Source organism: Peromyscus leucopus, chromosome 9 (genome assembly GCF_004664715.2).
Source record: "Peromyscus leucopus breed LL Stock chromosome 9, UCI_PerLeu_2.1, whole genome shotgun sequence".
NCBI classification, from domain to species: Eukaryota; Metazoa; Chordata; class Mammalia; order Rodentia; family Cricetidae; genus Peromyscus; species Peromyscus leucopus.
Genome location: NC_051070.1, coordinates 112,360,856 through 112,375,470, shown reverse-complemented (window position 1 = coordinate 112,375,470; position 14,615 = coordinate 112,360,856). Strand labels below are relative to the sequence as shown.

Genomic DNA, 14,615 nt, shown 5'->3' with positions numbered 1-14,615 from the left:
TGAAGCTACTTGGGTGGAACAGGGCTGACAGGAACAGAAAATGACAGTATTTATGGCAGTGGCCACGAGATGGCAGACCTAAAATCCAGACTTCTCAAGGTAACAGAGACAGCACATGAACGATCGCACCTTTGATGAGGATGCCTTCAAAGCATCTACTTCCCAGAGAAAGGTTTGTCCTAAACTCTCAGTCAGTTCATTGTGTATAGAGCAAGAGAGGAAGGCCTTAGGTAGATGGCCTGTCTTTCAGCCTCCTTCCGGGTAGTCGTTATGTCTTCCTACTCCCTGTAGCCTCATTTTTTGCCTGACCACCTCCATCACTCCTGAGACACACAGATGTGACACATTGCTTCTTTCCCCATGTTTACATCTGTCTTTTCCCTCTCATGAACCAAAAGCATGTTAAATGAACTGCCTCCAGGAAACTCAATTTTATATCATTTTATCTACAAAGATCCTCCCCACAGAACCTTAACTGTTTGCCATAGATGCTATACTAAGGAAATTCTACAGTGCCCCCTTCCCATGTACCTGTCCTTCTCATAGCAGTAGAATGACAATATATTTTTGTTTTCCATTATAATTTAGCTTGTGGTAATAATGGAGTCCATGTAAACATAAACAAAGGAAGTTTTATGTAATATGAACTATTCACATTAAGACAAGAACTATCAGGGCTGGAGACATGTCTCAGTAATTAAGAGTACTTCCTGCTCTTCCAGAGGACCATAGTTCAGCTCCTGGCACCCACATCTGGTAGCTGACACTGCCTGTAATTCCAGCTCCAGGGAATCCCCCCCACACCCCCAGCTTCCACTAGCATCCACACACACAGCATCTACATACTCAAACACATGCACACACACACACACACACACACACACACACACACTAATAAATGAGTAGTTCTAAATTTACAGTATAAGGGAAATTAAAGTACATCATCTTTGGACAATTTTATACATACACAAATGTATATACATATGTACACATACACATACCCACTTGCCAATAAAAGAAACAAATGAACAAGTGCCCTGTGGGCTAAACCTTGAAAGCAGTGTCTTATTCTCTGGCAATTGCTTAGTGCCAACCAAAAAGTTAATACCATTGGGCAAATCTCTTGGCAGTAACTAATCACCATAGACAGTAGATTTCTTTTAGATAGACGCTAAGCAAAGTTTGCCCACAGGGAAGCCCAGATGCATATGATTTCTCACTCCCAGTTATCAGTGACCTCCCAGGTCTCTGGTGTTTTCTATAGCATGGTCTTACCGGAGGTAAATAGCAACAGAGAGTCCTTCTCATTACAGAAGACAGATTATGGAAATGGTCAAGCATTGACATCTAACCATATCCATGGGGTGGACAATGGGAGTCCATTCTACTCACCCTCCATCCTTCCAAACTTAGCAATTAATGTAAAGATTTTAAAAAATAATTTATTTATTTGTATTTTATGTACAGTGGTGTTTCACCTGCATGCATGTCTGTGTGATGGGTATCAGATCCCCTGGAACAGGAGTTACAGACAGTTGTGAGCTGCCATGTGGGTGCTGGGAATTGAACCCCAGTCCTCTGGAAGAGCAGCCAGTGCTCTAACCACTGAGTCATCTCTCCAGCCTCCTCCAAAGATTTATTTTTTAATGGGAGGATTTTTTGTTGTTTTTCAGTTGTTTGACATTGGTTAGACTGTGTACTTGACCTTGACTTTTAAAGGGTTACCGTTCAGAACACATTTCCATTTCCCAAATTCGCATGCTGCATGAAATCACATCTTTCCCACTTCTGTGTGGCCTTTTGGCTGGAATGATACTGAACAGTTATTAACCAAGTCAGGCCTGGCTGTGTGGGATGCCACTCTTCTATGGTGCACAGACCCTTTTCCACACTCAAAACCTGTTTTCTCCTTTAAGTTTGTTTGAGAACCAGATGTCAGCTCATGAAAGTCAAATGTTCAGTTAACAGAAACCAATTTAGAAGTTTCTTTGAAACACTGTCTTGAAAGTAAAAGACTCATTACATGTTTAGATATATTTAATACAAAGAGCGGCCTGGTATACAATAATGCAAAACTTTCAAATCTCTAAATTTGGTGGTGTCCGTGTTCTGTAATAGTAACTGCTAGCATATATCATGTGGTCTAGTCAGAAACTGAGCAAAAGTCTTTGTGTGCATTATCACATTTAATTTTTATAGTTATTCTTCTTGGTTCATCTGCAAGGAAATCTAAGTTTTGGGGACATTATATGATTGCCCCGTTACAACAGTAAGTAATGTTGACATGCAGATCCAGGAATGTTTGATTGCAAAGCTCAGGCACTAAGGATTGGTAGCTTCTTTAAATGACCCCAGTGACATTTTATTTCTGAGGGTAAGCTTCTTCTTAAGAAGCTAAGGTACTCAAAGGAAAGCCCCCTTGCCTCCCTTGCCTTCTTTAACTCCCCTGCCCTCCCCTACCCTCCCCTGCCCTCCTCTGCCCTCCCCTGCCCTCCCCTGCCCTCCCTGCCATCCCCTGCCCTCCCTGCCCTCCCCTGCCCTCCCCTGCCCTCCTCTGCCCTCCCCTGGCCTCCCCTGGCCTCCCCTGCCCTCCTCTGCCCTCCCCTGCCCTCCTCTGCCCTCCCCTGCCCTCCTCTACCCTCCCCTGCCCTCCCTTGCCCTCCCCTGCCCTCCCCTGCCCTCCCCTGCCCTCCCCTCCCCTCCCCTGCCCTCCTCTGCCCTCCCCTGCCCTCCTCTGCCCTCCCCTGCCCTCCTCTGCCCTCCCCTGCCCTCTCCTGCCCTCCTCTGCCCTCCCTGCCCTCCCCTACCCTCCCCTGCCCTCCCTTGCCCTCCTCTGCCCTCCCTTGCCTTCCTCTACCCTCCCCTGCCCTCCTCTGCCCTCCCCTACCCTCCCTACCCTCCCCTGCCCTCCCCTACCCTCCCCTGCCATCCCTGCCCTCCTCTGCCCTCCCTTGCTCTCCCTTGCCCTCCCCTGCCCTCTTTTGCCCTCCTCTGCCCTCCCCTACCCTCCCCTGCCCTCCCCTGCCATCCCCTACCCTCCCCTGCCCTCCTCTGCCCTCCCTTGCTCTCCCTTGCCCTCCCCTGCCCTCTTTTGCCCTCCTCTGCCCTCCCCTACCCTCCCCTGCCCTCCTCTGCCCTCCTCTGCCCTCCTCTGCCCTTCCCTGCCCTCCCCTGCCATCCCCTACCGTCCCCTGCCCTCCTCTGCCCTCCTCTGCCCTTCCCTGCCCTCCCTTGCTCTCCCCTGCCCTCCCCTGCCCTCCTCTGCCCTCCCTTGCTCTCCCTTGCCCTCCCTGCCCTCCTTTGCCCTCCCCTGTCCTCCCCCGCCCCCCTGCCCCGGTTTCTTGGTTTGGGATCTAGCACAGAGTAATCCAGTCAGACCTCATGGCTGACTTAGGTCCCTGTCTAACTAGACAACAGTCGCTCTCACACTTCTTCCACACTTGGCCTCTTTGTCAACTTAATCAAAGGGAAAGACATTGTCTGGATGATTTAGGGTGGGGCTAGTAGCTCTTCTCCTGACATTCCACTTCCTCTGGCCTTGAACCTTGTTCACGTAGGGAAATCATTTGACTTCGTATGCACCAACACTTGTACATCCTTAAGGCCAAGCGTGCTAGCACTTGCCATCTCAGTGCCACGGGTGTCCCCATGTGAGCGCCAGCTTGTCCAGCACAGTTGCACATGGAGCATCCTACAAGGTAAACCAGCTGCCCTCCCCCCCCCCACACACACACATATTAAGCTAGAATTCAGGCGGAAGCTGCTGTATAGAGCAAAGAACTTTCCCAAGCCTGTGGCCCCTGTGATAAGAAATTCCAGTTGGGTTCTATGAAGCTTCAAAGACTGAATCTTTGGTAACTGGAAGTAGCTAATTTTTTGAGGTCAGGTATAGGTGAGTGACAGAGCGAACCGCACTCTCGCATCTGGCCTGCCAGCGCTTGGCCTTGACGAACCTTCGCTCTTCTTTGTCTACGACGAGACTCAAGTGTATCTCACCTTGTGGATCACACTTGAGTGAGCTCCTTCACTTTTCTGCAAAGGCCTTATGCAAGTGCTACCCATCATGGTGTCAGCAGGCAGGGTGAATATGATCAATACGAAAGCCCACTTCCATCTCCAGTTGCCATTTTAAAAGGTGCCTTTAAAACCAAGGCAAATGAGCAACCCCGAGGCGCGATCGCAACAAACCTCCACCCAGCACTCACCCGAGGGGTGAGAGAGAGGCTGTTTTGAGCAAGATCTTTCGTCACCGTCTGTCTTAAGTCACCTCCTACTGAACTTACGGTTGAAGATTCAGGGTCATAAGGGAAAGAAAACAACAATTAACTGGGAAAAGTTGATAGAGCGGATTTTTTTTTCCCACAGTCTGATTGGAGCATGACTGCCCGAGGCTGACCACCATCCATAATGTAGATTCACCCTCATATGTCATTATCCAAACGTTTCTTAATGGAATGCATTTTTTTCAAGCATCTACTTTTGTAATTGAATGTGTTCCTAAGGATGGGTCAGCTAACTAAAACAAGAGCCCACAAGAAAAAAAAATGTGTTCATGCTTCTGCTCCAGCCCAATTTATAACAGCCCCTAATTGGCTTACTTCACTTTTAACTCTTAAAATGAATTTTAGATCCCCTGTCCAAGCTCAAATCATCATTAATAGAATGACAGCAGCAGGGAGTGAAACAGAAATGTTTGCAATGTGCCCTTTTAAATTGACAGTAATAAGTGTCATAGCTGCGTATTACTGTCAGCTGATACCGAAGCTCTCCTTGTGAGGGTTAGCCGTGGGCGATGCACAAAAGGAGACATTTATTGTGGCAGAAGGTAGCTTTCAGCCCTCTTTTGTACTGGGCCCTGGAGGATGTTTTTCAGGGTGGCTACAACCATTTTCCCCCCAGTGTTTTATTAGCTAAGTCTTGACTACCTCCTACAAAGTGAATGACAGTTTGGGGTTATTAAGTGTGTTCCTGTGCATGTTTGGGTCCATTGTTAACCCCTACCAAATGCACGAGGGGCACAGAACTCCTCCTCTTCCCCTCCATGGTTGCCCATATTTGTTAAAGAAGTTATTCTCCTTGACGTTTGTTTAGGCTGCACTTTGATAAAATGCTGTCTATGCTCCACTTTCTCAGCTTGGCACACAGCAGACCCCGTCGATTTATTTCTCTTTGCATTATCTTATCTACTTTGCTAGCATATTTGGGCTTCCTTTTCATATTTTAAGCTATATTTTGGTGCACAGACAGATTACCTCAGTAACTGTATACTAATATATAACAGTGTTCTAAAGATAATCTTGCAAGCTTCCAGTATATACTTAACCATACTAAATGACTAAGGATGTATTTAGATGTAATTCTTAGGTTGTCTGTGAGTAAGAGAAAAGGATCGCTTGAGTGTTGAAAGTGATTGAAAGGTCAAGCAACATTTCTGGTCGATGAGACAGTATCAGTTTCTGAAGCAGAGTAAATCCTGCCTTGGATTCAGGAAGCAATATATTTACTGAAAAAATGAAGAATTTTTCTTTGTGTTTATAGTCAAGTGTTTTGTCATGTTCTCATTTCTAAGTTGAAGTTTTTTTTAAATGATGGTTCATAACTACAGATATTTTTATTTTCAAGTTTTCAAATGGCTGAGCCAAAATTCTCCACATGGGGAAAAACACAGAAATAGTTAACATAAGCCTCCCACTCTATTCTCTCAAGCCAACCTTCACATGTTTCTGTGAAGTACTTGGGTGTGGGTGCTCTGTGGCTCTGTATTGGCAAGTGGGCTCCAGGGAATGTAAAAGTATAAATGTATGATGTAGGGCTGGCAAAATAAAGTACATCCTTACTAAATTATGTTCATTGTCACTATAAAAAGACAATATTTTTAAAGCAAAGATAATGAAAACTCGTAACTGCACAGAATTTAGCTCATAATGATTTAAAATCCTGTAGGTTTGTGAAAATTTTCTCTGGTCATTTTGTGAAGCTCGTTGTATAAAATGCAGTGCAATGGTTCTGCCGACCTAGAGCCTTCATGGCATAGTGAGCTGTTCAAATGAAGACAGAGGCAAATGTCCTGATGAGTGATGTCATCATACTTTTATATCTTTATGCATTTTTGTTACCTTCTGATAGCTGCTGCTTTAAAGAATACAATTATTTACTATAAATCTCCATATATTTTAGGGGGAAATCATATTAATTTCTGACCAATATTTAAGTGATAGTTTTAAAGTGTATATGATCTTCATTAAATGAATTTTATTGTGAGTTTCATAATTGTATAGTGCAAAGATATGTAAGACAATTTTGTCAACCAAAATAAAAAAATACTAAGAGCCAAGTGGATTCTTTTTTATGAATATTAATGTTGGTAAATGGCCTTGAAAGTACTTTTACAAAAGTTGTTTTATGAGTTGTATTTGGTGATAGAATCTATAAAGAATTAGAAACTAATTTTTATTTTTCTTTAGCACTAAAGTGAGAATTAAAAATTAATTTATTGGAAATAGGTATGTAGCTCAGTGGTAGAGTGCTTATTAGGAATACTTAGTGTCCTGGTTCAATTCCTGGCAATAATAATGATAATATCATTTTATTTGTGATTCATCATAACTCAATAATATTACATTCATAATGATATTGTTATTATTATTATTGGGACTTTTAACAGTATTAGAAAAGGAAAAGTTAAGCACTGAAAAATCCTGAATTACAGACTCATGGGGAAAGGGAAGTTTTGAATGATCAGTCTTTGGGTTATGGTAACATTTAGAGGTTGTTACTAAAGCTGTGCGACATCACACTTTGGAAGAGGGAAATGGGCAGAGGGACAAAAGCAGACACAGAAAGCCTTGTTAGGAGATTCTTGACATTTTTCAAGTGGGAGTCGACCTGCATTGTCCCAGACTTGCACATGTGAAAACTGTGCGCCCTGTCTAAACATCAAGGCTGAGGATGATGGGCAGAACATAAATAACTTTGGTGAAGATGTTTAAATCGCCACAGCTTTGGAAACTTGTACCTGATGTTTCTCGGTGGGTTCAAGGATTCACTTACAGTACTCAACAGTTACTCTGATGATGTTTTGCGGGGGAGGAAGGATAACGTAGAAAGGAATAAGCAGGATACTAGTCCAGGTAACTAACTCCCTGCCTCTCACATTCGACATTCGGAATCCCGTTGGAGGATATACACTACTAGTGCAAGAACTATGGAGAGTCTGAGCTGCCTCTAGTGGCATGTGTCAGGCTGCCCCACCTCTGTTGGGAGTGCAAGAGATGCGAAGAGACATCTGTGCTAGAGATAAAACATTTTATTGCTTATGACTCAGAGATCAGAATTAACATATTTGCATGCATTCCACTTGCAACTGGTCCTACAGAGACCATGTCCGTGCAGTTGTTTGTATTACAGGAGAGCAACTCTGAGCTTAAAGAACTTCAGTACTTTGTAATAGGCAGTGGCATGCCTGCCCATTGCTCATCACGATGATATAACATAGTAAGCATGTCTGCCCTTTGACCCAGAAAGAGACCACCTGTGTCCTTGCAGGCTCATTGCTGTGCAGATATTCTGGAAAGATTTATCAAAGAAAAAAAAGATAATACCTTTGTTTCTAAAATGTACGGAATCACAAGCCTCCAGATGAACAGTTTCCCAGCAAAATTAAATATTTTCACATGTCACTAAGAATTTTATCAGCATTTTCATTTGTATAGCCATGAATAAATATCCATAGGGAGAGAATGTAATTTACCAGCTTCCTAAAATTGATCTTTTAAGTAACAGCCATGAAAAAAAAAATTTTGCTGCCAGCTTAGCGGTGAGAGTAAAATGCTGCCATGACCTGTGTGTTGTATCTGGGCCTGTTAGAGAGAAGGACTAAGGTTGGAGTTGATTGGGAGGTTTATAGTAAGTATTTCTGCTTTTCTCTACATATGGAGAAACTTAAAATAAAAAAGCTTTAAAATGTTCACAGTTCTCAATCACCATTTTTTAAAAATGTGTCTGTGACGAGTCCATGAGTAATACAACTTGGATGTAAACCTGAACATATAGGCTGTCCCTGCTGTGAAGTCCACACAGACTTCAACCCAGCATTTTAGAGGAATGTGCACCTGCAGGGTTTTGAGCAGGTCTGCTATCTCAATTCACTATCTGGTGAAGCTGGGTAAAAACAGGTGGTGCCATCTCAACATGTTATCTGGTGAAACTGAGTAAAAACAGGTCCTCTATCTCAGCACATGATCTGGTGATACTGGGTATTGATGCTATTATACGTAGTCTGAGCTACACCAGTTTGTTATTTGAAAAGTGGAGTTTTTTTCTGATATGTTCTATGCAGGCATTCTGGGAGAAGCTGTTACTGCCAGGCATTAGTGGAGGCCAGAAAGACCCATACATATCCCTGACATGAAAGGGGTGTGTGTGTCGGGGTTGGGGGGGGGGTCGAAATCAGAGATACAAATAATGGCTACTTTGTCTAAATATCTAGGAGAAGACAATTCTGATGATAGAGATAAGAAAATGCAACCCAGAAACATGACCAGGTTTTACTCTTGGGACTTATATGCATGAAAAGTTCCCAATATTGAGGCTTCCCTGGAGCTATGAGGTCTTCTGAAGCAGCTAGAAGCTTTCATAAGTGACCCAGGTGGTAGGTACAGAGAAGGAATCCATGAAACACACCCAAATAAAGCCATTTGCTTGTTAAAAATTGTCCCAGACTATCCCAAATTGCAATTTGTAATAAGTACATTCCAAAAAATAGACTCTAAAGATGTGAGGAAACAGCTTAAAACTTCCAAATAGCCAGTGGCCATAAATAAATCCAGAGGGAAATTTTTAATTTTTAATTTATTTATTATTAGTATAGGGTGCACACTTGCACACATCCTTGAATGCATGATGAGGGAGTAGCATGTATGGCCCAGAGTACATGTGAAAGTGAGAGGACAACTTTGTAGAGCTGGGTTGCAGGAAACTGAACTCAGGTTGTCAGGTTTGTGACCCAAGCACATTTAACTTCTGAGCCATCTTGCTGGCCCTAGATTTCTTATTTTTGAAGAGGAAGAAGAAGGCCAATGATGTTTTTAAAGTTTGTAAAAATAAATAAATAAACTTTTAAAAAGTGAACATATCTATTAACAGAACCAATGTCTTGAGCCCAAGGATTAAGGAGGTCTCAAGTTGATAGGGCATCACAATAATAAACATGAACTATCTTGTCAAGTGATGAAGGGTACCATGGGGAACTTAAACAGTATGATGTGACAGAATCCAGACTGGGACACAGGGGGACAGGTGGGGCAACACCGTGGGACCTGGTAACTGGACAGACTTCTCTGCAGAAGACACATTCGAACTAGAATCTAGAGACAGAGGGGCTGTGTGATACAGATGAGGCCTATGAAATGTAAACAAGGATCACATTCACCAAGTAAACTAAAAATGGAAAGGAGACCCTTAGAAAGATTTCTACCTGACATCAGAAGAAAAATGTCACGTGAAGACTCCCACCGGATAAGGAATTTGCTGCCTAGTTCTGTTGGGTTGCCTTGGAGACATAGAGCCTTAACTTGGCAGATTGATGGATGGGTTGATGGGTTGATAGAACTGTGTGAGGAATAGATGCTTATCTTGACCCCCTCCCATTTCTAATTTGTACCTGTATCTCTGAAGCCTTTGAAAGAACTCTTCTCTCAGACGACACAATGAGCCAGTCTTAGTGATTCTGACGCAGCTACTTTATCCATCTGAGAGCAAAGTGTACCTCATCTTAAGTACCGTTTATAATTCTTCCCCACAGAGGTCGTAGTTTGTGGCTCAGTTTACAAATGCCAGTCACTTGAGGACTTTTTTGTTGTTGTTTTTCATCTTACAAGAAGGATCACAATCATCTTTATCTTACCAGACAGGAAGCACTCCTTGCGGCCATCAGTGAAAAAGATGCAAACATTGCCTTGCTGGAATTGTCTGCCTCCAAAAAGAAAAAGACCCAGGAAGAAGTCATGGCTCTGAAGCGGGAGAAAGACCGGCTGGTGCATCAGTTAAAGCAGCAGGTGGGGCATCCTGCACGCCAGGTGTGTCTTGCTGGGTCTGGGGCCTCAGTGCTTTCCCTGGGTTTTGCTATTCTTCATTCTCCCATGTCCATTCTGCAGGCGGAAGCAGCTACAACCAGGTAGGAGCCAACGGCCTGCACTGTTGCTAGAATACCACGTTACTGCTTCTCTGTTGATGTGCATGCGGCTGGGCTTGTGTGGTTTGCGACTGGCACTGCTTTCCTTTTTTATATTAGCCTCATCTTCCCAGAAGTAGCTCTCAGCTCTCTTCCTTTCAGTAGACTTCCACTTCTAATTAAATCTTAGGAATGCCTAATTAAACCCTGGGGACTATCTTCCCCTCCAACCTTGCTCACGTCCTGGGCTCTGTGTAGAACCCTTTCATCTATTTCCAGAGGTTCCTTTCTCTCTCTACTTCAAGCTTTTGTTCTTCAGCTGTTTCCTCCAGGATCTTTCAGTGGAGGAGCATCTCCCAACTCTAGTCCCACTAGACTAGGCTTAGAGACCTGTCTGCCATTATTCATTCTAATTTAAAATCACCCTTTTGGCCCCATTATCCTTTATTTCCTTCTCTCTAGGCCACTGTGCTTGTCTTAGAGAAATGGAAGGAGGGACAGTCCTAACTTTTACAGAAAGCTCTTTGCTTTGGGGAGGGATTTCTGGAAGCAGCTTAAGAAGAAATAATTGTTTCTGAAGTATACTGGAACATCATCTCTGAAATCTATAGATGTTCTTTCTGCTCCGTATATAACTTGGCAACAGACCAAGGTGTAGCTCAATGGTAGAAAACTTGACCAGCCCTGTGTTCTCTCCCCAATGTGAGTGGAGGGTGGAGAAATCACTTCTGTATATAATGAGGACTTGGGTAAAGCAATGGTTAAAAATATTCATTCGGATCCTTACTTTATAAAACCTATTCAGCTCAATGGTATATGGCCTTGTAAGGTGGCTTCCCCATTTTAACTAGAACCTGTGGCTCTGAAACTCTCAAAATGGCACATGGTTACCATGTAGAGTGTCTGCATGGACTTGGGACCCTGGGACTGACTTTTTTCCATGCTAAGATGGACTGTGCTGAACACAGTACCTAGGCATAAGCCTCCTCATCCTGCAAAATGCCATCTCTTTTCCTCCTTGGGAAGGAAACGGCATTCTTTGGCAGTGAGCTTGAGTCCATTTCTTATAGTACCGCCTTGCTGAAAGACAGAGAGAGAACACTGCCATGCCTGGGCACCTTCTCCTTGCAGAGGGAGGGTCTCAGTTGCTGCCAGACATTGGGGTCATTCCACAGAGCGGCATGCCTCGCTAGCACTGGCCCTGGGGTTCAGGGACCGCTTCTATCTGACCTCTTTGTTTGGGGCTGTGCATCTTCTACACTGGGTTTTCCAACCACTTGGCCTTAGTAAGTCAAGATGAGTCTCCTTCTTTGCTTTCCCCAATTCCTTCCCCGAGCACCAGCACCCTCCCCTCCTGCACCTAACCATTGTAGCTTTTTCCTACAGGTGTATAGGCCTAGGAAACAGCCCCCGTGCTCAAATATACCGTGCACTTGTGATGCTGGCTACAGCCCAGATTTTACGGCCACGTACCACGGGTCCAGCTACGATGCACACATGAGCCAAAGGTCTCAGGTCAGTCAGCTGCCAAGGAGACACACCCCACCGTGGAGGGTGGGAGCACAGAACTACTCTGATCTTGATTGTCACCCCTTGTGCAGGTTCCTAGGACTTGGTGGCCATAAAGTCTGGGACCGCACAGAAGATAGCATCATTTTGTGACTTGCAGTATCATTTCATTTATTTTACTTTCCCCAATGGTTTCAAACGTGGTGGCCACCTTTCAGGGTCAGATAGCTTGGTCAGGCTGCCAAGCAGGGGTGGGGGCAGGAGTGGTGTTACCAATCACAGGGGATTGTTTTTTTCTTTCATCTCTTAGGTACATTTTTTTTTATATCACTTCTGCCTTGCCAGTTTAAAACAAAAATTAAGCTGCCTTTCTCTCTCTTTCTCAGCATCATAACTGCATTCTCCAATGCCAGGAAAGAGCTGAGGGAAACTGTATAAAGGCTTCATTTCTGAGACAGGTTCAGCTTGTAGGTCCTAGGACTCTTGGAAATCCTAGAAATCTGTGGGAGTTCAGCTCCTACTTAGAGTGAGGTAACATTGGAAGGGTTTGCATGGAGAAGGAGAGAGCAAAGAAGGAGGACAGACTCCCCGGTGACATGCTCAGCTCTGAAATCCTTCCTCCTGCCCAGCTACCACCCAGCGATAAAAACCCCCATCTCGGTACCTTCATCACAAGTGATTACGGTTCATTTACTTCTAATATCCGTGCCTTCCCCCCTTGATTGAGTTTGCTGTGGTATAGGCTATTGTTCAGGGTCCCTCGGGGATATTTTTCCCTTATCATCATAGCAGCTCTGAACATAGGGGCCAGAATTTTCTCTTTTTAAGGGAACATAACTCAAGTTCAGGAGTGTGGCATTATTTAGTCCGAAGACCCACAGCTGGCGGTATGCCTCGGGACTATATCCCCCCACAGCTGGCGGTATGCCTCGGGACTATATCCCCCCACAGCTGGCGGTATGCCTCGGGACTATATCCCCCCACAGCTGGCGGTATGCCTCGGGCTTTAGGACTATCTGCCCCCCCCCCCCGCATCCCACCAGCCATACACACACCCCATCACATGCAGGAAGAAATCCTGTGTGACAACTAATAGGGTATTTCCAGAAATTGTGAAGTTCTGGTACTTTATCAGCCTAAAGTGTCTTTGCATGCACTCAAAGACGTCCAGCGCTGAACTTCTTCCTTTGAATCTGCTTTCCAGACTAGTTATCTGGAGGATTTCAGATTTGTCCCTTCATTTTCTTCATTTGTGTATTAGGTTAATAAACTGATCCAAAGACTTGAAGTGGAGGTTAGTGAGTACATAGCGGGTGCTGTAACTATGTATGTGGCCGATTCCTTCTGCTGTTCTCACCGCCTCCACGACTACTAATTACTAGTGCCACCAGTCCGCAGTGGCAGTTTACTTTTGGATTCCTTGCCATTGTAGTGCACTCAGTGAGAGCTGCAGCTCACTGAGAACATACTGTTGAAGTGTGGTGGAGAGAGCAGATGGATGCTAGCACCTAGCCCGCCCCCATCCCCTTCCTCCTACTCACCAGCACGTGGAGAGCATCAAGCAGAGATATCAAGAGCCCTAGACCCCAGACTCAGCTGAGTCTGAAGAGGCCCATGGTGCTTATTAATTTTTCTTGGTTTGTGGGTGCAGCCTGTGGAGATAGATACTGGCTAGGAAAAGTGAGCCTGAGATCTCTCTTGTTTTTGCCTCTTGGGTGGCTGGGGAGAACACAGCTCTCTCAGAGGCAAGGACAATGGAAATGAAGCAAGGTTGTGGGGTCGGCCACTTCTGTGCCTGAACAAAGAGTGAGGCTTTCTTGTTCGCGAGAGGTACCATGTTGTACAAACTGCCGTTTAGTCAGTGTATCTTGTATGGAGAAAGTCTTTCCACTGTCCAATCCCGGGTGACTGAACAGAAGTAGTACATTCATCAGTCACCACAATCACTGAGCCTTACTAAGCATGAACTGAGCACTCAAAGAACATTTCTTGTGGGAATGCATTACTACTAGATGGCAAGTGCCATGCCAAGTACTACACACACACACACACCTGTACACATGTATGCACATACACTATTGTCATTTTTTTCTCTTATCTTCTTTATGTCAAGCTCTCTGCTGGATGCTGAGACACCTTCCTCATATAACTTAATTTTAATCATGGAATAAAGGCAGTAAACAGCAAAATTGCTAGCTCAAGGTAAAAACCAACCAAAATACAGACCAGTGTAAAGAAGAATAGGAGAGCAGTGGATGGGGGCACTAAGGGGCAGAGAATTAAAATTAGAGCCAATGAGAAGAACTTCCTGAGGAAGGAGACCCTTGAGCAAAGGTGAACAGGAGAGAGAGGGAGCCTTGCAGATCTCTGGGGGAGGGATATTCCATGGAAGGGACAGCCTGTATAAAACCCCCAGACAGAATTTGATTCAGGAAACAGTAGGCAAGCCCATGGGCTGCTGGGAGTGAACAAGAAATGAACTGCCAGAGTAGGAGTGTGGCAAAGCAGAGGGGTAGGGGAAGAATGGGCTACAGAGGGGTGGAGCAAGCTATGCAGGACTCCTGTGTCTGCTAAATGAGAGCTTCTCTGAGCTAGACATTGTCAGTCATCAAGAAGTAGAATGCACTAACCCAGCCTGAGAGCGGAGCCAGGTCCCTCCAGCACACACACATCAGCATCCAGTGTTGCAGCTTCCAAGGATTCTCAGGAATGGGCTTGCATATTTAGAAGCATTGCCACTTCCGTTGAAGCTACAGTAAAGACCCATGCAGTCTGCCACATCTCCTGACATTTCAGCTGATGCTAGAGCAGGGCCTCTTGGCAGAATGCTCCTCTCGCTTCCTGGCAGCCTCAGCCTGAGGCTCGCAGGCTGACTGCTGTGCCCTCCTTCTGTGCTGGTGTTGTCTAGGCCTAGAAGTGTAGCTGGCTCCTGGAC

General features: G+C 44.8%; 1 protein-coding gene across 25 annotated transcripts in view; it reads left to right on the top strand.

Moving 5' to 3' along the window:
- Erc2 (ELKS/RAB6-interacting/CAST family member 2) overlaps positions 1-14,615 on the top strand; it is an 893,602-nt gene that overhangs the window by 678,903 nt on the left and 200,084 nt on the right. For 18 of the 25 annotated variants that reach the window (XR_003735931.2, XR_003735930.2, XM_028882459.2 and 15 more), the window contains 2 exons: positions 9,908-10,055; positions 11,558-11,686. Coding sequence is in view for 23 of the 25 variants with exons in the window: in XM_028882459.2 (XP_028738292.1) it covers positions 9,908-10,055; positions 11,558-11,686 (277 nt within the window). In the remaining 2 variants the exon portion in view is untranslated. Of the gene's footprint in view, positions 1-9,907; positions 10,056-10,154; positions 10,175-11,557; positions 11,687-14,615 lie in introns of all 25 variants that reach the window. The other 7 variants (XM_028882471.1, XM_028882478.1, XM_028882467.2 and 4 more) reach the window with 2 other exon arrangements.